The sequence below is a fragment of the Rhipicephalus sanguineus genome, unplaced genomic scaffold (genome assembly GCF_013339695.2).
Source record: "Rhipicephalus sanguineus isolate Rsan-2018 unplaced genomic scaffold, BIME_Rsan_1.4 Seq10518, whole genome shotgun sequence".
In the NCBI taxonomy this organism is placed as follows: Eukaryota; Metazoa; Arthropoda; class Arachnida; order Ixodida; family Ixodidae; genus Rhipicephalus; species Rhipicephalus sanguineus.
The window spans coordinates 80048-104458 of record NW_023614240.1 but is presented as its reverse complement, the minus strand read 5'-3'; the positions used below and the strand labels follow the sequence as shown (position 1 = coordinate 104458).

Genomic DNA, 24411 nt, shown 5'->3' with positions numbered 1-24411 from the left:
TAGATCACTTGTTTGATTCATTTAACAATTCTTGTGTAAAGATCGCTGAGAGAAAAATGAGGTATACAATTAATACTTCTACAGGGCACATTGAATTCTTGCATTCTTGGAAATTCAGAGAACCTAGGCAACCAAGAGCCATTTAGGGCTGGCAGGTGACAATTAAAGCGGTTTGTATGCTGTGGGCAGATCTGCAGGAATCCTATAACTTCCAAGTTTTTGCTTGCTCGTCGTCTGAATCAGGATCCCTTGGAGAACTTGTTTGGGATCATTCGGAAGCAGCACAGCTGTAACGAGACTGCAAACACATTTCAGTTCACTGCCGGTCTCAGGCATATCATTGTCGGGAAGCTCTTCAAGCTTTCAGATGGCAGCAACTGCCAAGCAGATAAGGCTGTTCTTCTAACTGAGCTAAAGAAATTAAGACTCGATCAAGAAAGTCTTACTGTGGCCGACACCTTCAGCTCAAACCTTTCAGACACCGAAGAACCAGCAGATGTACTTGAATCAAACATAGTTTGTTACGTGTCAGGATACCTAGTACAAGCATTTCTGAAAAAAGCACCATGCTTACAGTGCAAGGATCTCTTGAAAGACAAAAGCCAAGATTTGTCTTCACCAAACCAAATCTCCATGATGTTCAAAGCAGTGGAGATGCAGGACAAGACTCTAGGTAATTTAACAGTGCCCACAGAAGCAGCTTTCAATTTTGTCAGAAAATTGGAAGAAGCACTCTCTGTTCAAATAGGTGCTGTAGCACACTTGAGAGGGGTGTCAGAGAAACTGCTTCGTATTATCATGGAGGTGACTAATGGCCCATTTTGCAGTGCTCACTGTCGCAAATTGTTTCTGCAAATGTTTGTACTAGGGGTGTGCGAATTGTGAAATTTCACCTCAAATCGAAACGAATAGTGGCCAAAAATATCGAATAGTATACTTACACAAAATGTGTACCGCCAGTTACGGCAAGACAAAGGACAAATCAGGGATGCTACGGCGTGCCGACAGTTTCATTACGCACTTGTTCGAGAGTGGCTTTTGTTTCAATTTCTATGGGCGCGCAAGCATGTTGATAGAAGAGCCGCCATTCCAGTCAGCAGCGCCACTCCAAACCTCCTAAAGACTAACAGAGGGGGGTACGGTGGCTAGTTTTTTCCCCATGGTCGCGCAATACGGCTCATCTGACAACGGTAATGCTGTGCTTCATCGCCATGGGTGCTCCGTGCTCAAAAATCTTCGGGCGCCCATTCACAGCAGCGTTTCAACTGCGTGCCGCAACGATGGAAGTTTCTGAACGAGTGGTTCAGTGTGGCAGTGGCGACTGCCCAGCGTGATTTTACAAGCAAAGCCAATGACCGAGGGTTTCGCAGGTCAAAGTCGGGACGTTTTACGGCGCTTGCAGCATACGCGACCGAACTGCGCAAGAAGTCCGTGCCTTCGTTTTGGGAACGAAGTTGTGAAGGGCTTGACAGTATTCTCATGCGTTTTCCTACGTGCGGAAATGACAATCTCTTTTAAGATGAGCGTGCGCTCGCTTTTGAACCAGAATGTCAGTGAAAGTTTTAACGGAAGGCCTAGTGTAACGACATTAGCGTTAGTTTTTGCCACCCCACCCTAACCAAGTTGCACCATCGGCCTTTGTTGCGCTTTAGATATTTGTCCTGTCGAATTATTCGAAACTTCGAATACTAGCTATTCGAAAGTCGAATCGAATTATTCGATTAGGTACTATTCGATTCGAATTCGACACTCGAATATTCGCACACCCCTAGTTTGTACATATTAGGATTCTTTGGGTACTTGGAATTCAAAAACAGAGAATTAAGCCAGGCAAAGACTTGGAAGTCAGCTCCAGAAATTGACTTAGCAGTTCAAGACTATTGTTTTGTGCTCATACACTGCTGTGTTATAATTGTTCTAAGGAAAAAGGATAAGCAATCCAAGGAGCTCATGACTTGGTTGTACAATTTTACTTGTTGTCCACGTGTTTACAAGCAATGTACTGATATTTCCTACAGTATTGTTGTGACCATGAAGTGTTTGTTATGTATCTGTGTTGTGAATTAAGCTGGTTACTTACAATGTGGGAATGCACAGAATGATTAGACCATACCTATTAATTTCTGGGCACTTGCCGTGCTGTCAAGTGGGCTCTTTACCAAGAAAGGTTGGAATTTTCCCAGCCCACTTGTCTGCGTTCAGCTGCAAGCTGAAACAAATTTTGTGCTACTCCGAGCCATTACTTGCCTCTTTGGACACAACTTAGCCGATTGCCTCTGCAGAGAGAAACTAGACGTTAGGATAATTTTTCATCCAGGGCGAATTTATTATAGGTTCGCTCCACCAGTTAAAATAGTTTTGAATCCATAGAAATTTAATATATGAATTGTTTTTGGAGAATTACGTGCTGAAGCCACGATGCGATTACGACGCGCATCATAGTGGGCACTCCGCATCAGTTTTGACCACCTGGGGCTCTTTAATGTGCACCTTAATCTAAGTACACGTGTTTTCGGTTTTCGCACCCCACCGAAATGCCCGTCACGGCGGCCGCATCCATTTTGTCGCCTAGTTTTCCTAAGCGATAAAACAAAACAAATGCGGCCGTCGTGGAGGGAATTCACACCCACGTCCTTGCATTTACCAGCGCGGCACCTTATTTGCTATGCTAAACTTGTCAAGAAACAAGCCAGTAGTAAGGAAAATACGGATTCGGGTGGTTTGAAGTCAAAAGGTCGAGAGAAGTGAGTTTTGCGCTGCAAGCTATCGTATTCTCTCCGCAAGGCTACCGGCCAGGTGATGTCCCAAAGAGGCTACATAAAATTGGCACGAGGAAATAGGGAAATAATTATAGTGTACACGAGCGTATACATACGTTTCGTAGCTCTTCTTGCTCGTGCGTTCGCGCTTTATGAGCCACTACTTCACGATGTAACCGCGTTGTTTGCTTGTGTGAACGTTCAGTGGTGTACTTTGTCTTGTAATGATTTATGAATATGTAATAAAACATTATCAGGCTTACACATCGCCGGTGTTGTGTGCGTTAATGCCAGTTGAGGCATTGGCGTCTCCTGGCACCTTCATAGCATTTCACACAGTTGGGGCACGGAATACACACGAAAGGACAGTTCAGAAGATTCATTACGACACTCGCAGGGCTCGGCAAGTGAACAAAACGTGGCATATACATTTATTTCTTTTGTACGAGCACGGGCGACCGGAGCGCACTGCACAGTTGCTGCTCAGCAACCAAAAACGAGCGACGGCAGCCATATTGCATAAAACTCATTTCCGTTTCCTGTTGTACAACGGCATCTGTTGGTCGGCTACTTTAGTTCACAACGCCACCGCTACCCTTATTTCCGTTGCATTGTCCAAAGGTACAGTTTCCCTTCTCTAAGTGTATGGGTGTTCTCTGCGTCGGTGGAGTCGAGCCGTCGAGCCTCGGAGCAGTTGCCGACATCGCCGCTCGCGGCGGCATGATAAACATCGAGTACATTTTGTTTGTGACGTGAAATAATTCCTGATTGAATAAAGTGATGTTTCAAGTGCGCCATTTCTGCAAGACAGTGCCCGTTTCCAAACCACTAGCGAGATCGCGAGCAGCGATGCAAGGCCATATTCGCAAACCAAGTGAGCTGACTTGAAACGTCATAGGGCTCTCCATGCGGTGAAGCTGCCTTGCAGATGCTGGGAGATGAAAACTTTAAAATCAAACTTAAATATTTATACGTGTTTCCCGGATGTGGTGTGGGGAGAGCGTTAACACTACATGCCAAGGAACCGAAAACGTCCGTTTTGCTGCACTTCAAAATCGTGTCATACTCTTTTAACGTGCAGTGGCTTCGCACGTCACACGCGGTCCTCTAGCACATCCATCGAAATGCGATCGCAGCGGGTAGGATCGAACCCGCGACTTTCGGGTCAGCCGTCGCGCACCATATTACCACGCACGACCGAGGCGGACCACCATTGCTGCAGATCATTTTGCTGCCAAAGACGCTTGCAAAAGCCTAAGGTCTTCAGAAAAGGTCGCATCCGCAAAAAAGTTCCGTCATATCGTAACGAGCTTGAACCGACGTAGCGGTTGCGGGTGTGCGAATAGTGATTTTTGAGGCCGAATGGAATAGTGACAGAAGAATAGAACTGAACAAGGTATACTTTTTGAATAAGCTACGAATTTATGAAACAGCCGGTCTTAATTAGAACAAATGTAAATTGATGTTCTCGTCCTCGTATTCATTCATTCATTCATTCATTCATTCATTCATTCATTCATTCATTCATTCATTTCGCGCTGTTATCGGTATGAATATCCAACTAGCCCAGTCAGCTACCTTAGTAGGTTGGCAGGTTTCAGGAAATTTTATTGAGCCAATGAGGTGAAAATTTATTATTTATTTATTATTTATTATGCTCAAAGGTCTCAAACTAGACATTACATGAGAAGCAATACCAGAAAGAAAGGTCGCAGGCCCTTCACGGCCCGTGTGAATGGGTACATAAATACATGAAAGTATATACACTGCCGAAAATTCATGTTGAAAATTTAGGTTCGCCCATACTCATATACAGCTTTGCTGTAAAAGAAGGTCAATACGTATTAGAATGGGCGCATGCTATAGGTACACAGCATTGTAGGCGTATGGCGGGAGGAATGCACTGGAATGACAGTTATCGTACTTTTGCGCCAATTTGGGCTTTGCTTCATTGCAGTTGACATTTTGAAATATTCATAAAATATTCGGGCTTACAAATGACTGCTATTCGATTCGATGATAGAATCGAAGAAGGCACAAGAAATTTGAATATCGAAATTTTCGAATACTCGCACACACCCGTGAATACGTCACTGCAAATAATGTACCTGTGCATTCTGTTTCACGAAATCGGATGAAAATGACAAGACTTGTTTTTCTGGCTTTCTTGCTGGTTTTTGATTTGGTAGGCTTTTCAACAGCAGACGTAATACGTATTCAGGTGATTTTGGAAAATGATTGATCATTACGGGAGCCTAAGATGATTTGCGCATATTCTGGCGAGAAATTAATGCCAGTTACAACGGTAAACGGAATGAAGGTATATAAGCGAACTGTGCAGTGCTGCCTTTTTCATGTCCTGTCTTACATGCTGCTTGTTTCTTGTTATAATGCTCAGATACACTAAAACGCGTGTTTTACTCGAGCCAAGTGAAATGAGAGCGACTACCACATCGAGGTAATCGTTGTGGTAGTAGCTTGTCGACCCCTTTCAATCAGTAGAGCAGTAGCAGACGACCGCGCCGAGACCAATCCTAACTAAAGTCCGACTTTAATCCTAACGCGACCGCAGCGCCACCGCCTGGTTGGCGATCGCGGCGACCGCTCCGTGCCACTGGAAAGCCGCGCTCTTTGCCAACTGAAATAATCTAAAAACGTTGACTTGAGCTGACTTGAGAGTTCCGGTTTCCGGGCCCTTGGCTGGCCATGCTGTTGGTGTTGCGCTGGCACGAGACCTAAAAAGCCACCAAACATCGCCCAAGGTGTTAGCGGTGTAAGCACATTTCATGGTGGCTACCCTGTGCCACCGAGCAAACTAGCGTCTTTGTGTACCCAGAAATTACCTAGGAAGTCGCCAAGTGAAGTGAAACTTGAGGCACTCGAGAGCGTGCGTTGCGCATTTGCAAAATCTGCAAGGCGGCTTTCCTGCAAGGTTGTTTTTTCCAACCAAAACTCTCAATCCCCGACTGCTTTTCTCGCTCATTCTGTTTTTGCTTCTCTACCCCCTCCCCCCCCTTTTTTTTTTCTTACGAACGACGGCTGCCTTGTCCACCTAGCGAAGGCTGAGGGTTCTACGAGGCGGCCCCACGTAATTGTTGGGGAAAGTAGGTCGTTTTGGTCGTACTCGCGTGCCTTCACTGGAACTATGAGCGGTAAAAGTACAATGAGCGAGAAAACCAGTCTGCGACGGAGAGTTTTGGTTGGAAAAGCACTTTGCAGTAAAGCCGCCTTGGCAGATTTTTGCAAATGGTCCAATGTAGTCCTGCTTTCATGTTACATCGCGAAATTCGCTTGATTGATACAGATTGTTAAGACTATCAGCATCGCTAAGAAATTCATCATCTGCGCATTATTATTGACCTGAAATGTAGCCGTTTGAAGTAGACATCCGTAGCACCTATGCGATCATGCTTCAGGCCACCTTCATTGGTATATCTTGTAATAATCTCTGTTGGCATAAGTTTCTCCATGACACTATTCCAAGAAGTGGCTTGGTCTGTTCTCTAATGAAGAGGGTTGCAGCTAATTCAATTGAAGAACTTTTGCTGTGCACTTGCGCGTTTATTAGACGTTTGGGTGCTCGTACGGGACTGGACTGAGGGGCGCCTGTTTTGTAATTAAAGAAGACAAAGCGTTCAGGCAACGTAATATGGCAATTACGATTTCCCCTGCTGGTGGGCTTCGCTGCACAGCGAATCGTCGATACCGTAATGCACAGTACATGCTTTGTGGCACAGCTGCAATGCCGTTAAAGCTGACTATATGAATCTGTCATCTTGAAACCACTATATATATAATGTAAATATAGTGCATTGAATCCAAGTGGGGCAGTGCAAGCGTGGCGTGTAAAAAGCAGGGTTACGATTAAATATGGGGCGGCGTGCGCCAGCACAGTTTCTTTGCGCTCCACAATGAAGGAATTGCTTTGTAAGTTTTGCCGCTACACAGGGGTGTAATGCGACGAAAACTAAGTGCCACGCTGTGAAGTGCTGTGGCTGCAATTAGTTGCCGGTAGGGTATCGCCAGGTTGCTTCATGTGGCCAAGGTTCTTGGTCCGATATACGTACCGTTTCACACGACCAGGTTGATGAAAAATAAGTAATAGGAAAATTTAAACGGCTTCACAGCAGCTTTAGAACCAACATATTGTCTCGAGGTACAGTCCGAGACGCATCAACGGATCCTTCTAGAATGAATATTAAGTTCCAGACAGGCATTTTATGCATTTTTCATTAGGGTATATCGAACTATTTAGCGATATGCCCTTTGATTCCGATGTATGCGAGTTTTACCGTATATACACTTAGCGCGACAGTGTGCATTGGTAACATATTGGTCGGGTTTCAGCGAAGAGTATGGGTGGAGCATTGATTTTCCGGGCGTAAACAATACTTTTTTATTATATAATATTTAGGAGATGTTGGTGCTTCTGTATAGCACCGGCTACTCCTTTTTCACTGATGATAGGGTATGTCAAAAGCACAGCAATGAAAAAAAAACTATTTCATAAAAGATACAACAGAAAAAGTATTCACAATGGTTTTCATTACGTCTGCTTGATACCGCACGCATGCGATGGGAAACATATGTAGACCGGGAACTCCACTGATCTGATGAGGAAATAAGCAATCCGCATCGCGCCCCCTGTACACACATGCTGTGCTCCAAGTAGGAGCCTGCGCTTCGCGTGGACATTCGTTTTCGCGTGGTGGCTCGATCGCCCAAGCTTTGTTTAAAACAAGCAATAATATTGACATTCGGTGATATCAACGGAATATTGGAGCTAAACGTTTTTCCAAGGTACCTTTTGGGAAAAAAAGCTATTTTTCTGGAACTACAAACAAGGCCCAAGCAGAGCTCATATGAATATAGGTGCTAGCGGTTCCGATCATGTCTCAAACTCGTCGTCCAAAAAGAATCAGCTTCGTAAACTAAGCACTGTGCGGCTACGCCTGCACACGCAGAGGCATAATTGATCTCATTGAGCTAAACAAACTGATTCCCCCTCCTTGCGAATGCCCCTTTAGCAAAAAGTGGCCCTTCCCAAAAAAGCGCAGTATGCACCTTTATTCTGCGTCCTAAATGAAGTCACCTGCATTTCATGGTTAAACTCATGACTGCATTGCAAGCCTCGCCACGCCGTAGAGCCACGGGCCTAGGCCAGACCTAGGCTAGGTACATCTCGCTTGGAATTTCCTAGGGACAGCACCAAAAAGTAGTCTGGCAACGCGGGCATGTTTTGGTGGCTTTTTAGTCGCTCCGGTTGCGCTGCTCTGGCAGCCTGAAATTTTGCAGTTTAGTGTGCTCGATATGGTCGAGGAAGGCCGGCACATCACCGCCAGTTCTGAATTCATTCACCGCATTAATGCGAGAAATTGCAAACTAGTTGCCTGCTTTGTGGTCGTCGGTTTCGTCCTCTACCACGGCGTCATTCACCTGACGTACGGTGCGTCCTGGCGCCTTCGCGTGCGTTTGAGTGCATTGTCAGCTTTCCTTGCAGGCATCGACACGTGCAAGTGGCTGCTGAGCGATGGACGATTTCAGGGCTATCACGTGTGGCAACCGTACGGCTGTATGTTGCACACCTACACCAATGCGTAAGAATCGAACGTTTCTATGGAAATGCGCAGCAGAAAACAGCCGTGTGTGTATTGCTGTTTCAGGGAATCTCGCATGTGCCTGCGCTACATCGCCTATTGGGGGGGCAAGAACCACATTGTGTTCGTTGGGGACTCGCGCATCCGTCAACTGTACGGGGCCTTTGTGCAGCAGGTGCAGCCGTCGCCCGCACCCCAGCAGGGCCACCGGGATTTGCTTTACGAGGAGAAGGACCTGCACCTCACAGTGGTACGTTGCCCGCATCCGAGTTGCTGTGCGAGTCCAACTTTTGTTTTGCTGGGTGTCATCATCATCGACGGAGGGTGGGACGGGACAAGGGTTAACCCCCGCCCTGCCGGACTGACCTAGTAAAAAAAAAAAAAAATTGGCTAAGCTTGCACTAAAGGCTCTGTTATACTCCGGCGTCCGACGCGAGCGCCCGCGAGGACGTTGCGTTTCGTCACGCCAAGCTGGCGACGCAACGCCAGGCGCAAATCGGTCTCCGCTACAGTCGAGCCGGCTCCAACGCGCCGGTGCGATCGTATCTAGAGGAGCGCATGCGCAGTAAAGCGAAGAACGCCCGCGCCACCTGTCAGGAACCGACGGAAACAGCCCGCGAAGCAGTTTCCTGTACATGCGAGCCTGGCGCGTCTGGCGCGAAATGCAGCAGGATCTATTCGGCGCCGAGCGACGCCCGAGCGCGCCAGCAGCCGTCGGCCGCGTCGGCGGTCAGCCGACGCCGGACTATAGAGGGCTGTTTTTTGCGGACGTAACGTCGCCGTGACGCGCGCGCTCGCTCGTCGACGTTACGCTGGAGTATATCAGAGCCTTAAGCCGCGCTAGCCTTGAAACAGCGAAACTGGGCGATTCTGAAGACTAATCTGGTTGCTTTAGGTTGTTTCTAGTTTCTATGTCTTAACGACGACCTGCTGTACTCCATGACCTGCCCAGATAGCGGGGGTCCTATGGGAGCTCGCGTCCCCGCTCTCGTTCAGCCGCTCGCCGTAGGTGGCGTTTCCTATAACCTGTTCGTCTGCTACTCTGCGGACCGTTTGGACGGCGCTGGAGTAGAAACGCCTGTATTATGTGACGAACTGAAAAGCATTGTGTGACTGTTTCTGCAAACTTAGATGGAGGGCCAAGTAGCTATTCAGTGCGGTTAAGTATTTACTGCACAACTGGGTGACCTAACGTGAGAAGCCGTAGACTTGCATAGTGTAGGACGGCTGTGCCCTTTTAAATGCATAAAAATTCTATATCACTTTCCGTATTTTTCTTTCCGAAGTATTTTGCGTTTATGCACAATATTACACGATACAAGCGCTCTGCGCTGGCAAAACATCAAACATCGCCACAATCGTTAGAGCAGACTTCAGCAAACAGGTGCTGACTAGCGCCACAACGCTCATAGGTAACGTCCCTAGTGGCAGGAGGTATGAACTAGAATGTGGGCGCCGGAGAGGGGACATCTGGGCAGGCCAGGAGTACAGTAGGTCAGGGTCTTAACTAGGTGATGAGGGTTCTTTCTAGGTTCCTTCTAGGACGTTGGTAGGCTTTAGCTAGGTGATGCTAGGTTGTTTCTATGATGATTCTCGGTGCAGAGAGGTTAGTTAAATCACACACACAGACACAACATGGATGTCCAAACTCCTGGGACAGAAACTTTGTTGAAACCAAGAGTTCACACCTCTCATGCAGTCGCAGACACGACATGGATGTCCAACCAGGGACAAACCCTGCTGAAACCAAGTGTTTGCACTTCTCGTAGATCTACGGGCATGTCATCATTGGCGTAGGGCTTCCATTGCTTTGGGGTCTTCTCACAGCCGCTGTGTCATCCTGTCCCTAGTGTTAAACTGTTGCCTTCTTGCTTTTTAGTGGACCAGTGGTGAGTAGTGGGGTTACCCAATTCTGTGGCACATACCCATTTATGATGATGATAGTTTCTCACAGCTGTCCTTGCTAAAGCCCCTCCATCGTGTCTACTGCCGCTTTTTTTAAGTATGCCATCTATATGTTCGACGACGACGCCCACTTCCGGTTCCGGAGCTTCCGGAAGGAAGTTCTTGAGCCACTTCCTTCCGCTTTTTCCTTCCATCTTGTTTCTGCGTACGCATGTGCACACGCGAGAAAGCTCATATTTGCTTCTCGTTTCGCAAGTGTTGTTGTTTTGAGGTTCGTCGTAAACTGCCTGCCACCGAGCGAGTTTTCGCTCGGTGTTTCTGCGTCGCGAGGGCATGGGCGGGATCAGGCGGGCATGGGGCAGGTGCAATCAAACCGGAAAAGGCAGCAGAAACAGCATGGGGCACTTCGGCTTCCGCTATGCGGGGAACCGGTTGTAAAGGGAGAGGGGGCGGACGAGTTGGCGCTACTTAACCTAGCCGGCGGAAAACGCATGGAGGGGCTTTGTCCTTGCCTTTCCCGGTCCCTAGTGTTGGGCTAACTATTGCCTTCTTTTTTAGTGGACCAGTGGTGAGTAATGGGATTTACCCAGTTTCTGTGGCACCTGTTTATGATGATGACAGTCCTGATAGGCCGCAGAAATTTCTGTGGCACATACCCGTTTGTTGGGCTAACTGTTGTCTTCTTCATTTTTAGTGGACCAGGAGTGGGTAATGAGATTTACCTCATTTCTGTGGCACATTGTTGTCTTCTTCATTTTTAGTATACAGGAGTGGGTAATGAGGTTACCTCATTTCTGTGGCACATACCCGTTTATTTTTCGAGGTGGGGTCGGGGCTAGCTTAAACAGCTTGTTAAACTTGTTGTTGGGCTAGTTGGTACCATGCTACTGTAATAAAAAAAGATGCGTACCATCGAGGAAGAATTTAAGACAGAACAGAAAATGTGAGAGATATGTGTGTAAGTGACACATCTGTTGTTCTGCGTGGTGGTGAATTTAATTTCTTGGAATCTTTTTTCGATTAAGTCGTTTTTGCCATTCTTGCGAATGTATTTAATGAGCATGTGCGGCTATGTACGTATGGTTGCTACGACTATGTTATGTCGTAAGAAGTGGAAATTTTAAGGGCTCGTTTTCTTTGTATACACAATATTAATGAGAACAGACAATAATGCCAAGGAAAGTATAGGGGACGTTATTAGTAGTACCGTATAAACGCGTGTAAGGGCCGCACTTTTTTTCAAGAAATGAGGGCCAATTTTCAGGGTGCGCCCATACACGCAACATTTTTTTTTTAAAAGCAAAAACGCACCAGTTAGCGATCCGAAGAGCGTTTATTGCAGTAAACGACATTTCTTGCGACATACGTGCTCAATCGGTCGTCACTCGGCGAGTCCTCAGACTTGGAGTCCGAGATGAGATGGTGTGCTGCGAAGCGCCGTCACCCCACAAGCAGTCATCTTCTGTGCCATCCAAGCTGTTAGATATCCCGGCGTCTTTAAACTTCGGGACACAATGTGCGTCGACACCGAGCTCCACGCAGATAGGATCCACCCAAGTACAGTCGCCAAGGCTAGTCCCTTTACACGTAGCAGTCCGTTGTGAGTGCAAGACCATCATTCCGCGCTTCAGTCACATAGCGGAGCAAGTCTTTCTTCCAAATCGGGAAACTTGCACTGCCTCTCCTCGGAAAGCGCGCTTAGTGCTGTGGTGTTTCGCAAGGCTTCTTTTGAGCACACCAACGTCGAACACACTTCTCGTCAACGTCGAATTTTTCTGCCGGCGGCACGTTTCCCATGCTCGAGAGCATACTCGATCACCTTCAACTTATTGCCGGCAGTGTAGCTATTCAGGTACTTGCCCATCTTGCCAAACGTGAACGCCGTGTAGAAAACAAGCTAGCACGAAGGTCATCGAACAGTGCAGAAAACTACAGCAAATGGCTGGCTGAACTGCACAAACCGAACAACGCGAACGCCATGCCAAAGTTGGTGATGCTAATGCCGATATGGATAGCGCCGATAGCGCGTTTGTATAGAGATGTGAGAAGCTAAAGATAAAATCCTGCTTTAACCTTTAGTTGGCGGGTCTATGAATACTAATAAAATAGTTAAATTTTTAGCCCACTTCACGAACATCTTAACACGAATAAAATCCAAAAATATATATATACACTCTGGTGACGATGATGATGGTTGCGGTTCCTTGTGCCATCTATCGACTACGCTTAGAAGCTTACGCGCGCGCGCATTTTGAATACGTATTGGTTGAGGAAAGTGTGGGTGCGGCCCTTACGCGGATTTTTTTTTTTTAGAATATGCACTTCAAAAAAACGGGGTGCGGCCCTACACGGGTGCGGCCCTTACACGCGTTTATACAGGTAAATGTAATGTAAATGTGAAGAAAGAAAAGTGGACGAAAAGATAGCTTGCCGCGGGCAGGGACCGAACCTGCGACCTTCGAATAACGCGTCGAATGCTCTACCAACTGAGCCACCCCGGCGGCCATCCCCCCGTCCACTTTATGGGGTATATATGGTATTTAAAGTGGGAGCGTCAGTTAGTGCAGCCAATAGCCATGGACGGCGCGTGTGGAACACTCTTTTTCTGCCTGTGCACTGTGAACTTGTTACGAGCTGGCAGCTGACCAATAATCCCTCGCATACTACCCTGAAAGCATCAAGTCTTCCCAGAACGAGACCCTCGCTATTAATGAAGGAAAGAAGTGGAAATTACATTTACATTACATTTACTACTTAATAACGTCCCCTATACTTTCCTGGCATTATTGTCTGTAAGTTCTCATTAATATTATGTATGTCGTGGGTGTTCTGAGAATAAAGTTAGTTGCGAGTGGTGCCCTTTCTGTCTTAAATTCTTCCTCAATGGTACGCGTCATTTCGTGTACTTCAGTAAACAGCTCTGCTGTTAAAAACTTCAAAGTAATGAAAGTGGAAAAGGAGCGGTATTTGATGGTGTCCTTGAAAATGCGTGAACCATGCACCGTCTGTTGTAAAAGGAACTGGGCTTGTATTACATGGTTCCCACTATGCATCAATCTGTGTCATTGCTGCGCAGCGAGTGGCCTAAGGTCTAGTGTATGTTTGGTTGAAAGGGTCACCCCTTGAGCTTGTTGTAAAAAACACATCCTGCAGAAAGCTGCTGTGAACTGCTGAGCCAAATATTTCAGTCGTGCGTGCCCGTAAAAGCTACAAGCGGAGCGCGAAGTGCGCCCTCTTTTCAAACAGAGGCCGGTGCTCACTCTCGTCGGTGGGGGGGGGGGGGGCCTGTCAGTTGATGTCGCGTATCTGTTTCTTCTCTGCGTTGCAAAAGACGTAGCATCCTCATTGGCTGATAGCTGACTAAATGAAGAGCGGCATTCGTATCAGATGCGCTTTATGCCACGGGGTGCCACCACTTGCTGGTGCCAGCACTCCTCAGTCTGCTAACTTTACACGGTAGCCACACTTGCAGTCGAGTTTCATGATGCAACTTCTTTCCCCATCCCTCCCTTCCAGTGCACTCATCGGGACGAGAAAAGAGAGAGAGCGTGCGCCAAACCCCCGTAACTCCGCTGGTTCTTGACGTATTTGAGAAATTTTTGCGGCGATCGATTCGGGAGGCAGTGAACTCCAATACTGAGGTCATTAGATCATTACATTGAAAAGTAGTTCATGACCCCTTTAAACAAAGGTACTTTTCACCATTGCTACACATGGAAACAGTTTTGCATGCTGCCAGGTAGCACCAGTGTTGTACACATTTTTCTAAAACAGGAAAGAAAGTTCGTTCTTTGTTTCTTCCCAATCTTGAAAGGAGTTCCAGTTGCAAGTTCCTTTACTGTCAAAGGAACGCGTCCCAGTTACACTTCGACCATTAGAATGTATCGTTACTTTTAAAGTTACATTTAATCCTTTAATATATAGTGTCAGGTAATGCTGAGGTGATATAAGGTGAGCAATTTAAAACTCACATCGAACTATGTATATTAATACGAATTCGAATGTCGCTGGCAGCAGATTATTTGGAGATAGAACATTTATGCATTTGCACTCAACGTGAGAGCTGTAGGAAGGGGTCGCCTGCCCTTCGACGACACCAGCATTCACGGGCCAGCCTGCTTGGTGTGGAAGGACACCTTCGTTTGGGATGCAACCTCTCCCCTCCTCCTCGCCCTCACTTCCCTTCCCTACCCTCTACCATAGGGTGTATGCACAACCGACATGCAGGCAAGCGTTGCTGTGCACTCTGGGTAATCCACCATTTTGGAGCAATAACTTGCAGACAAGCAAAGCAGCGTGTACGGCCGGTCGATAGTTGCCATGGTTTGCTGCGCTGTTGTAGGCTGCAAAAGTCGTACATACACTAAAGCTGAGAAGGAGAAGGCAAAGCAGAAAAACCAGAATGTCAGCAACTTTCGATTTTTCAAAATTCCAAAGGTGCACTTCGGCAAGACGAAGCAGCTGTCAGAATGCCGGCAGTGCAAGTGCCTCAACAGGAAGGGTGTCTGAAAATCCGCACACAAAGTGTGTTGCCGACACTTTTTATCAGGTATGCATGTCTCGCACCTATGTTACCTATTTTAAAACGCTGCCCGTTCCTGACACCTAAAAGTATTATTTTGGGCATCGCGGATGCAGGCCTCTCTTTCGGCAGAGCGTATGCTTATAACATGTTTCAAGCCTACTTGACGATTCCAACGCGGACTGGGCCCCATCAAAGCATTTATGCTATGATGCCAAGAACGCCAACGAAGATCGGTGCAGCCACGAGTTGTCATTGTCCGTGCACGAACGCTCCTGCCACATGCGCACGCTGTACTTGATGTATAAAAACAGTTCCGCGACATGGGAGCACGCCTCGCCGTTCCCGGCCATGCACGTCTGTACAGTGTGCGGTGACGACTTCACATGTTGCTCTTGCACAGGACCCATGAATCAACAGGTGGCTTGTTCAGGCTCAGTGACTGTTTGACCTGGGAAAAAGATAACATTATATTCTGCTAGAAGAATAAAACGTACCTTTATCTTGAGAAACATGGAGTCTGAGGAAACTTCCTTAACCCATGGCTCGCGCACCCAACCGCTGGTCATGAAATTGTGGCCTTCTAATGTTTTTCATGCCTTCAGTTGCTGGCGGTAATGCACCTCGTCCTCAGGGCAAGGAACTCGCTGATGTCTGCGGCATTGACTCGTGGCCACAGGTTGATGTCTCTTACGCAGTCGCTCTCACGAAGCTCAAATTTGTCCACACCATACAGGGCAACTTTTTCACTGTAGTACGCCTGGTCTTTCATGCTCAGCGTCGCTGCAGCAAAACAATGCTGCATTCTTGCACAGAGATGCCAAACTGCATGCACGGAGATCAACTGCAACCTCTCATTGATGAGCTTTCCTCGCGAATTGTCTGCTTGTTATTTGCTTTCAACTGGTGGATTAGCCAGAGTGCATAGCGAGGCTTGCGTGCTTATAGCTGTCGATGCTGGTCATGCATACGGCTGTGCTATGCTTTAGGGACACTAAAAGTGTAACAATCAGTTGGTTTAGATTGATAAATTGTACTATGAGTAGGGGTGTGCGAATAGTGAAATTTCACCTCGAATCGAATAGTGCCGAATAATGGCCAAAAATATCATATCTCGAATACGAATAGTATATTCATACAAAGTGTGTACCAATGGCTACGGCAACACAAAGGAAAAATCAGGGACGCTACAGCGTGCCGACAGTTTACGCACTTGTTCGGGAGTGGCTTTTGTTCCAGCTTTTATGGGCGCGCAAGCATGTTGATAGCAGAGCTGCCACATTCAGCAGCGCCACTCCTAACCTCCTAACGCTAACGACTAAGAGAGGGGCGTATGGTGGCTAGTTTTTTTTCCCCCATGGTCGTGCAATACGGCTCATCTGACAACGGTAATGTTGTGCTTCATCGCCATGGGTGCTCCGGGCCCAAAAATCTTCGGGCCCCCATTCACAGCAGCATTTTAACTGCGTGCCGGAACGATGGGAGTTTCTGAACGAGTGGTTCGGTGCGCAGTGGCAACTGCCCAGCGTGAATGAATTTTTACAAGCAAAGCCAATGACTGCGGGTTTCGCAGGCCAAAATCGGGACGTTTTACGGCGCTTGCGGCATATGCGACCGAACTACGCAAGAAGTCCGTGCCTTCGTTTGGGAATGAAGTTGCGAACGGCTTGACAGTTTTCTCATGTATTTTTCTATGTGCGGAATGACATAATCTCCTTTAAGATCAGCATGCGCTCACTTTTGAACCACGATGTCGGTGAAAGTTTTAACGAAAGGCCTACTTTAGCCACCCCACTCGAACCAAGTTGCACCATTGGCTGTTGTCGCGTTTTAAATATTCGTCCTGTCGAATTTCGAAACTTCAAATACTAGCTATTCGAAAGTCAAATGTATTATTCGATTAGGTACTATTCGATTCGAATTTGAAACTCGGAATATTGCACCCCTAACTATGAACACTCCAATGTTGTTAATTTCGCCACTGTAGGTGTAATAACAGAGGAGAGAAATCAAGGTCAATGTTTCATTTTTAAATTTCAGCCAAAATCGCTGCGCGTGACGTCATAGATTTCAAAGCGTATTTTTCGTATTTCGGTGACATAGGCTCAACGAAAGTTCCTGAATCTTAATATGTTAAGTTACAGCCTCTTCAGAGGACAGTGTACTTGGTTTTACTGATTAGGACCTAGCAGATGCCATCAGAATCTATGACGCCACGGCGTTTGGTGCTGAATTTCAAGGTGGTGATGCCACCCGCATTTTCTTTTCGCACGTTTCCTCACTTGCCAAGTGCCTTTCGGGGCAGGTGTGGTAGTCTTGGAATTGTGAAAGTGTAATTTACTGATATGAGAAAGATCGTTTTTCTCTTTAGTGCCCCTTGAAACCTTGCGATTAAGCAACTGGCGACAATGAGAGCTCCTTGGGGCTTATGCGGTCGCCCATCCACCCGGCATAATGTGCTGCATGCGTCTTTTTCAATGCCGTGAGTTAGGGATGGATAGATGAGTGTTGTACAGTCCTTTGATTATCCAAGTGCACGCTGGCAATGCGAAGGAGGTAGAAGGCAGCGCTTTCAAGCCGATCTCGCCTGGCGGGCTGCACCCAGCGAATTCTCCAGGTCCGTTTCTAACCACTAATTCTCGCTCACTCGCAAACAACAAAAGAATTACACAGACTGCATATGCTCTCTCCAGTAAGGAGAAATCTGAAAAGGACGATGTTGACTTGGACTGCTGGTGGTCACCGATGTGCTTCCTTGGGACCAGTTGGTTCTTCGGCCACATGGCCTGGGCAGCGGGGCCCTACACCAGTGAGCCACAGCCCACTCATACTCTCCCAGACTGACATTGTGGAACATTTACAGAAGGAACGCCGTTCCCTCTACCGTTCCTTCACAGACGTAACCGTTACAGTTCCATTGGTCCTTAATGGAATGGTGGCGTTCCTCCAAAAAGGAATAGTTCCAGGAATGCTGTTCCGTACTACACTCAGTAGCACCCTATTTGCCCCAAGAAGTTGGGGTGCGCCGCCGGGTGGGAGGCCTGAGTGATGTCATGGCACAGACTTTTGATGCCCACCGTGGTGCGTCTACAACGTTCGTTCACTTCGTGCGCTGTTTGTGTTCACTTTTTCTTGTCTCAACTGTCAGATGAATGACGAGAACAGCATCGATAAACGTTCCCAGTAAAACGACAAAAAGCTATACATGTTTTCAGTACAATCGCCAATGGTCCCGCACTCATCATGCACACTTTGAAAGGGGTGATCAGGTTTGTTGTTGTGTCACGCTACTAACCTCGAGGATGGGTCTAACCACAGGAGCCGCATTCCGATGGGGCTAAAAAGCAAGAACATCCCTGTGCTTAGATACAGGAGCACGTTAAAGAATTTGAGGCTAATCTGCAGCGTGCCTCACAATCATATCGAGGTTTTGACATGCAAGACACTATATTCACATTATTAGATTGCATTGTTCACGGGTGATTCCTTTAAAATGGTTTCCCCTCCACAAGTGTTATCGGACGCATATGCGATCTGCGGACAATGTTTTTGCCGATGTGCCAAGCCCCATGCATAATTACAAAAAATGCATGCAGTATTGAGTCTTGCAAAATATCTTGAAAGCACTCGACCTGCAGCTGTTGTTTTAGTTTTTCTTCTGTACTTGCTCACTCGTCATGTGTATAGTTTCAAGTTTTTCCCGCAATAATTTCGGTGCTTCACTTCACTACAGAAATAAGTTGAGGTTTATTGCAGAAACTACTTATTAGTGTGAGATTGTGTTTTCATGCAGCATTGTTGCAATGGTGCAGTCACGCTCGTAAGTCCCAGCTTAGGTATCCAGAGCTCGTTTCCTTGCAGTTGATTACCGCTGAGCAGCATCAACCTGTATGTGGACCTTGAGGGGGTCCGCTCTATGCACGGCTGGTGCAGAAGCATAGCTCCGGTCCCAGCCGCAAATAGTCGTACCGTGCGCGTGTCAGCGTCCCCTTCCCGTAGCGCGCGTCATCGCAGCTATGACGGGTTCGGGCGAATAAGGCAACAGGCTAGCGCAACAAAACAACACTTTATTGCTACGCTAGCAATAACGCGTGAATGTCGCGTAGAGGGATAGTCCGCTCTAGTAGAAAACAAAGGGTAACACCTACACCTTCGGTCGATGTTCGGCTAGCGGAACTTGGGGCGGTGAGGTGTTACCTCGCAGGTCAGCAGGGCACAAGAGCCCGTCTGCCTGCCTGGTCGGCAGTTTTATTTACCTCCCGTGTCCCTCCCCACCGCGAGGGTTGTTTCCCTCGCAGGGCGAGTTCCCTTTCCCGCGAGCCGGGAAGCGATGATTGGCGCGCGTAGTGGCGGGAAAGAAGGGGTTGTCCGGAAAGGGCGACGGTGCTCCTCTCCTAGTGTCCCTCGGCTCCCGCCGTCAGTTTCTTCTTCTATGGTTATTAAGGAAAGGAAAAAGGCACCTAATTTCTGTCTGCCTATAGGCGACACGGCACAGTGCCTTGTAGGGGTGGGGGTAAGGAGGGAATAAAAGAATAGTAGGAAAATAGAGAAAGTGATAGGAGCAATCCATCCAACGAAGAGAAAAGAGGACAGGAAAGATGGGGAAACGGTCACGGGAGTTCAGGGACGGGTCCGCGAAACACAGCTAGAGGCACGGTGCACACATCGGCGAAGCGGCGAAGGCCCCATCGATGAGCGGCGCACGGCATAGCGGGCGAGGAGTCCGTCACGGGGCGCCGATCAGCGAGAGGTACGAGGAGTAATCCAGGACATCGCGGCCGGCACGTCCGTCTTGCTTGAGATCCAGCGAGCGAATCGACTCCGCCGTCAGCGTGCTCTCCCACATCCTCCTCCCCTTAAGAAAGCCTCGGACGACAGAGACTGCACCATGAGGTAATATTTTGTTATTCCTCATCGAGGAAGGCTAGGACGGATCGGTCCAGGTCCGTGCCCTCCTGCGGTCGGCCCTCTGCCGTGGGTGTCGCCGGTGCCCCACTGGCGTCGCCGCTGCCTCCAAAGTAGCCACCACCGGCTCGTTGCGGTCTTCGCTGCCGTGCCCACTTGCGTCATGGCTTCCCCAGTCGTCGCCTCCGCCGTCACTGCTGCGGTAGGTCTGGCCTGCTCCTCCCGCCTCGTGGTCCGGACCGCGCCTCCTTGGGCCCCGCCTCTCTGGTTGTTGGTGGCGATTGAGAGGAGCGAGTCAGTGAAGTTTTTCGTTCCAGGCGGCCTCTCCAGCATGGTTCGGGCTCCTCCGGTCTGGCGGGGCTTGGGGTTTTCGGCGTACTGCGCCCTGGCCTTGAGGGAGCATAGGCCATCGGGGTGTCCACACAACCCTGGCACGTCCTGGTGGCTGCGGCCTCCAGGCAGTTGGCTCTCCCAGTAAGGTTGGCATTGGTCTTCGGGCCTCTTGTGTGGAGGCCGGGCGGTGAGGTGATGGGGTAGCGTGGGAGTGGCGGTGGGATGTACCAGTCGACCTCCAGTCAGGCGTCCATGGCGATGTTTGCCGGTGGTGGTGGGGCTGCGACAACGACGACGTAATGTGGGTATGGGCTCGCCGTGAGGAGGCAGTCTCCTCTCCGAGCCGTCCCGGCGGCACCTATTTCCCTTTTGCTTATCCAACAGGCGGAGTTGTCTCCGCCTGTTTCGCAAGAAGTACCGCGGCTCAGGGCTTTTCACTCGGTTTCGAGCGTTCTCAGCCGCCGCTTGCATGCGGCTCGGAGGAGGACTGATAGTCGTCCGCGCTCCTCCCGTGACACGTAGCATTTCAAGTCGCATACGTGCACTGGTCCGCCGCTCGGTTTGCCTTTCATGTTCGCGAGCCGATAAACAAGCGAGGAAACCTTCTCTCGCACTCGGTACGGCCCGGACGCGTATTATGATATCCTGGCGCGGCAGCGCACGCGAGAGAGAAAAAAGAGAGAGCGAGGAGGACGCCAGCGGCCCCTCGACGAGCGCTTGCGCGCTATTGGTTCTTCTTGTGGGGTCACGTGGCTGGGCTGGCGAGCACGCTTCCGCACGCACGTTCTAGTACGTTGCACGCACGGAGGAGTGTTTACGGCTGTTCCATCGTTCGGAAGCACCCCTCGCCACGCCGAGACGCCGCAGATAAGCGGGTTTCGATAGTTTCGATGAGCAGCGTGGTTCCGAGTGTCAACGTAAAGTGCCTCCGCGTCGACCTGTGCACGGACGGCGACGCACACGAGTGGATCGCCAGCTACAGTAGGAAAACCAACACGACATGGATCGTCGACAGGGAAACCCGAAATCCAAAGAGGCAAGTTCACGTGTTCGTTTCTTTTACAAGTGGCGAATAGGCCCAGTCTAATCATATTTGATGATATCGACGCCAATGGCGGAAATGCTAAATGCGAAAGCGCTGAATGCTCGCTCATCGTATCGAAAGGCGCGACGCTGTGTTTTGGACTGAATGCTGCAATGATATTGTGCACTAAAGCCGCAGCTGCAGCATGGAAATGCCGCTGCTGAAGTCGGCAAAACTGTCAATGACTGGTACGAAAAGTGTACTTGAAAGGTTGTTTTGAACTGAAACCAAGAGGCCTCTGTTTCACTGTGAATTTCGGTGATATTGTGCGATTATTTTCCATATTTGGAAAGATATGCCTGAAATAGCCGCGTCCATTGAACCATGCTTAACTGCAGAAGGTTTTATCACCAACTTTTCCTATTTGCGGCCCTGTCGCCCGTTTGGCTCGTTCAAAAGTTTGAGTGGCAGATCGGATCGCGCCGCAAGCAACGCACTGCTGAAGCATTAACCCCCTAGCATACGGCCATGCAGGCCCGTAGCCAGGAATTTTTTTCGGAGTGCGTCCACTTGCTGAAAACTTTGACTATTTGAGCAAACGCCTATTTCCATTATTTATTTTCGGTAAAACACCGTATATCATAAAAATTTGGGGGGGGGAGGGGGCGGGCCTCCGCCCCCCCCTCCCCTGGCTACGGGCCTGCGGCCATGTAATGTTTGCATTTTCGATAGTCCATTTTCGCGTGTTTACGCCCCCCATTTAACATTTCTACATGTCACTGTACGTCCTAGACCACGCGGTCACCCTTAGCGTCGCGCCTTTCGATACGATGAGCGAGCATTTAGCGCTTTCGCATTTAGCATTTTCGCAATTGGCGTCGATATCATCAAATGTTATTAACTTGTAGAAGAAACGAACACGTGAACTTACCTCTTTGGATTTCGGGTTTCCCTGTCGACGATCCATGTTGTGTTCGCTTTCCTACTGTAGCTGGCGATCCACTCGTGTGCGTCGCCATCCGTGCACAGGTCGACGCGGAGGCACTTCACGTTTGATCGGCAGTTAGAACTTGCATCTAGCTCACGCGTGAACGTCCGCGTGCTCATCGAAACCTGCTCGACGTTACATGGGCTATGAGATCTGGCGTTTATTTCGCACGTAGGCGTACTCGTGTCCAACATGTCACTCGGAAGCACGTTTATTGAAACCCGCTCAACGCGAGATGGGCAAGCGGAACTCGGAACAGGCGCGCGTACTTGAGCGTCCGCCATGTGCATGGCGCGAATCTGCGGCGTGGCTAGGAGGAGGGTGCTTCCGTACGATGGAACAGCCGTAAACACTACTCCGTGCGTGCGTGCCTTCGTAAACGCTCTCGCGTGCCCAGCCACGTGACCCTAAGAGGAGAACCAATAGCGCGCAAGCGGTCGCGGAGGAGCCGCTGGCGTCCTCCTCGCTCTCTCTTTTTTCTCTCTCGCGTGCGCTGCCGCGCCAGGAAATCATAATACGCGGCCCGGACCATTTCGGTGCCATCGAGGCTGCAAACTGTTTGCTAGCGTCGCTAAGAACATGATGGCGTCGCAGCACCAGATCGCCCACTTCGTAATGTACGTTACGATGGGAGCGGTCGTACTGCGCCTTCTGTTGTGCCCTAGCAGTGCCGAGATTACTGCGTGCTTTACGTAAAACTTCCGCTAGCTTCTCGCGCAACTGCGCTGCGTATTCAGCTCGTGCTGATGACGCCACTGGCACTCCACTGCGATCCGCGAGTACCGTCTCCATCGGATTCGGCAGTTCTCTCCCCAGGTTTAGAAAAGAAGGCGCATACCCAGTCGAGCGGTTCACAGTCGATCGCAACGCAAACCCGATCTCTGGAAGGTAGGTATCCCAGTCCTTGTGCCTTTCAGAGAACGCGACAAGCATGTGCTTGATGTTGCGATTGACTCGTTCCGTGGGGTTCGACTGAGCATGGTAGGTGGTTGTTTCTTGTGCTTAATGCCAAGCGCGGCGCACGTGTCAACAAACGCCTTCGCAGTAAAATAAGACGCTTTGTCATCAACTGCTCAGGGAAACCAAACCTGGTGAAAACCTCCATCAACTTATCCAAGATCACTCGAGCCGTCAGCTTTCTAAGGGGGAAAAGTTCTACCCACTTAGTGAAGTGATCCGTGACCACCAGCAAGAATTGTTTCTGCTAGGAGTTGTGGGGTACGGTCCCATTACGTCACATGCCGCGATTTGCCAGGGAGTCTGGCTGGTTGATCGGCTGCATGAGGCCTGGCGGTCGTCCGCCTCGGGGCTTGACGCTTTGGCACACGTGGCACGAACGGGCGTAACGAATCACATCCCGCTTCATGCCTGGCCAGGTAGCGAGGCGACACAACTTAGCATAAGTCTTAGGGCCGCTCGCATGCCCAGCAATGCACGAGTCATGAAAGTAGCGAAGCAAGCAGTGCTCCTCTCAACTTGCGCGGTATCACGACCTTGAATGACTCACTTGTGTCATCGTCGGATGGGACGTACCTCAGCAGGACGCCATCAGAATCCAGCAGATAAGAATCCAGAGCGCTCACAGCATTACCAGCTGTTGCCGAGCGCTCCGCACAGACAGCAATACCAGCTGCCCCCGTGTGCGCGGTGGCCTCGCCACCCGGCTCCCGGAGCCCGTCGAACACCTTTCGACAAAACGGATCTTTCTGCTGAGCTTCTAACAGCTCCCTTCTGCTGAAAACAATCCCCGCGCTAACGACAGCCTCTACGTGGTTCACGCTTTTGCCTTGAACTGACGTTGTTCTACTGTTTCCGTTAGCGCTACCTCGAGTGTCTCGCTCTCAGTCCGTTCCGGGTCAGTCTCGTGACGGACTGGAGCACGCGATAGTGCGTCGGCCGCGGCATTGTCCTTGCGGTAGCGTACGGTGAAGTCGTAACGCTGCAGAAGCAATGCCCAACGAGCCAGGCGGCCACTTGGTTCGTTCAAGCGCCTCAACCACGTGAGCGCCATGTGGTCCGTCTCAATAACAAACGCCACTCCGTCGATGTAATAGTCAAACTTACGGAGAGCGAAAACTATCGCGAGACACTCTTTCTCTGTTACTGAGTAGTTCCTCTCCGCCGGCGTTAACGAACGGCTCGCGAACGCAATCGGTCAGAGGGCACCTCCATGCTCCTGAAGCAAAATTGCTCCTAAGCCCAGGTCGCTTGCGTCTGTTTGAATCACAAACTCCCTGTTCAAATCGGGTAGCTGCAGTTCAGCTGTGTTAGCCAGCAACTTAGTGAGGCGATGCAGTGCGGCCTCCTGCTCTTGACCCCAAGCCCAACGCTCGCCGTTCCGCAAGAGCTTTGTCAAAGGCGCCTGCACTGCCGCGCAG

At 49.2% G+C, this 24411-nt stretch overlaps 1 protein-coding gene across 1 annotated transcript in view; it reads left to right on the top strand.

The window, feature by feature from the left end:
• The first annotated feature begins 8010 nt into the window (after nucleotides 1-8010).
• Nucleotides 8011-24411, top strand: part of LOC119375974 (N-acetylneuraminate 9-O-acetyltransferase) — an 84741-nt gene continuing 68340 nt past the window's right edge. Inside the window, exons 1-3 of the mRNA XM_037645986.2 lie at nucleotides 8011-8205; nucleotides 8260-8356; nucleotides 8423-8606. Coding sequence (XP_037501914.1) covers nucleotides 8070-8205; nucleotides 8260-8356; nucleotides 8423-8606 — 417 coding nt within the window. The 5' untranslated portion in view covers nucleotides 8011-8069. The remainder of the gene's footprint in view (nucleotides 8206-8259; nucleotides 8357-8422; nucleotides 8607-24411) is intronic.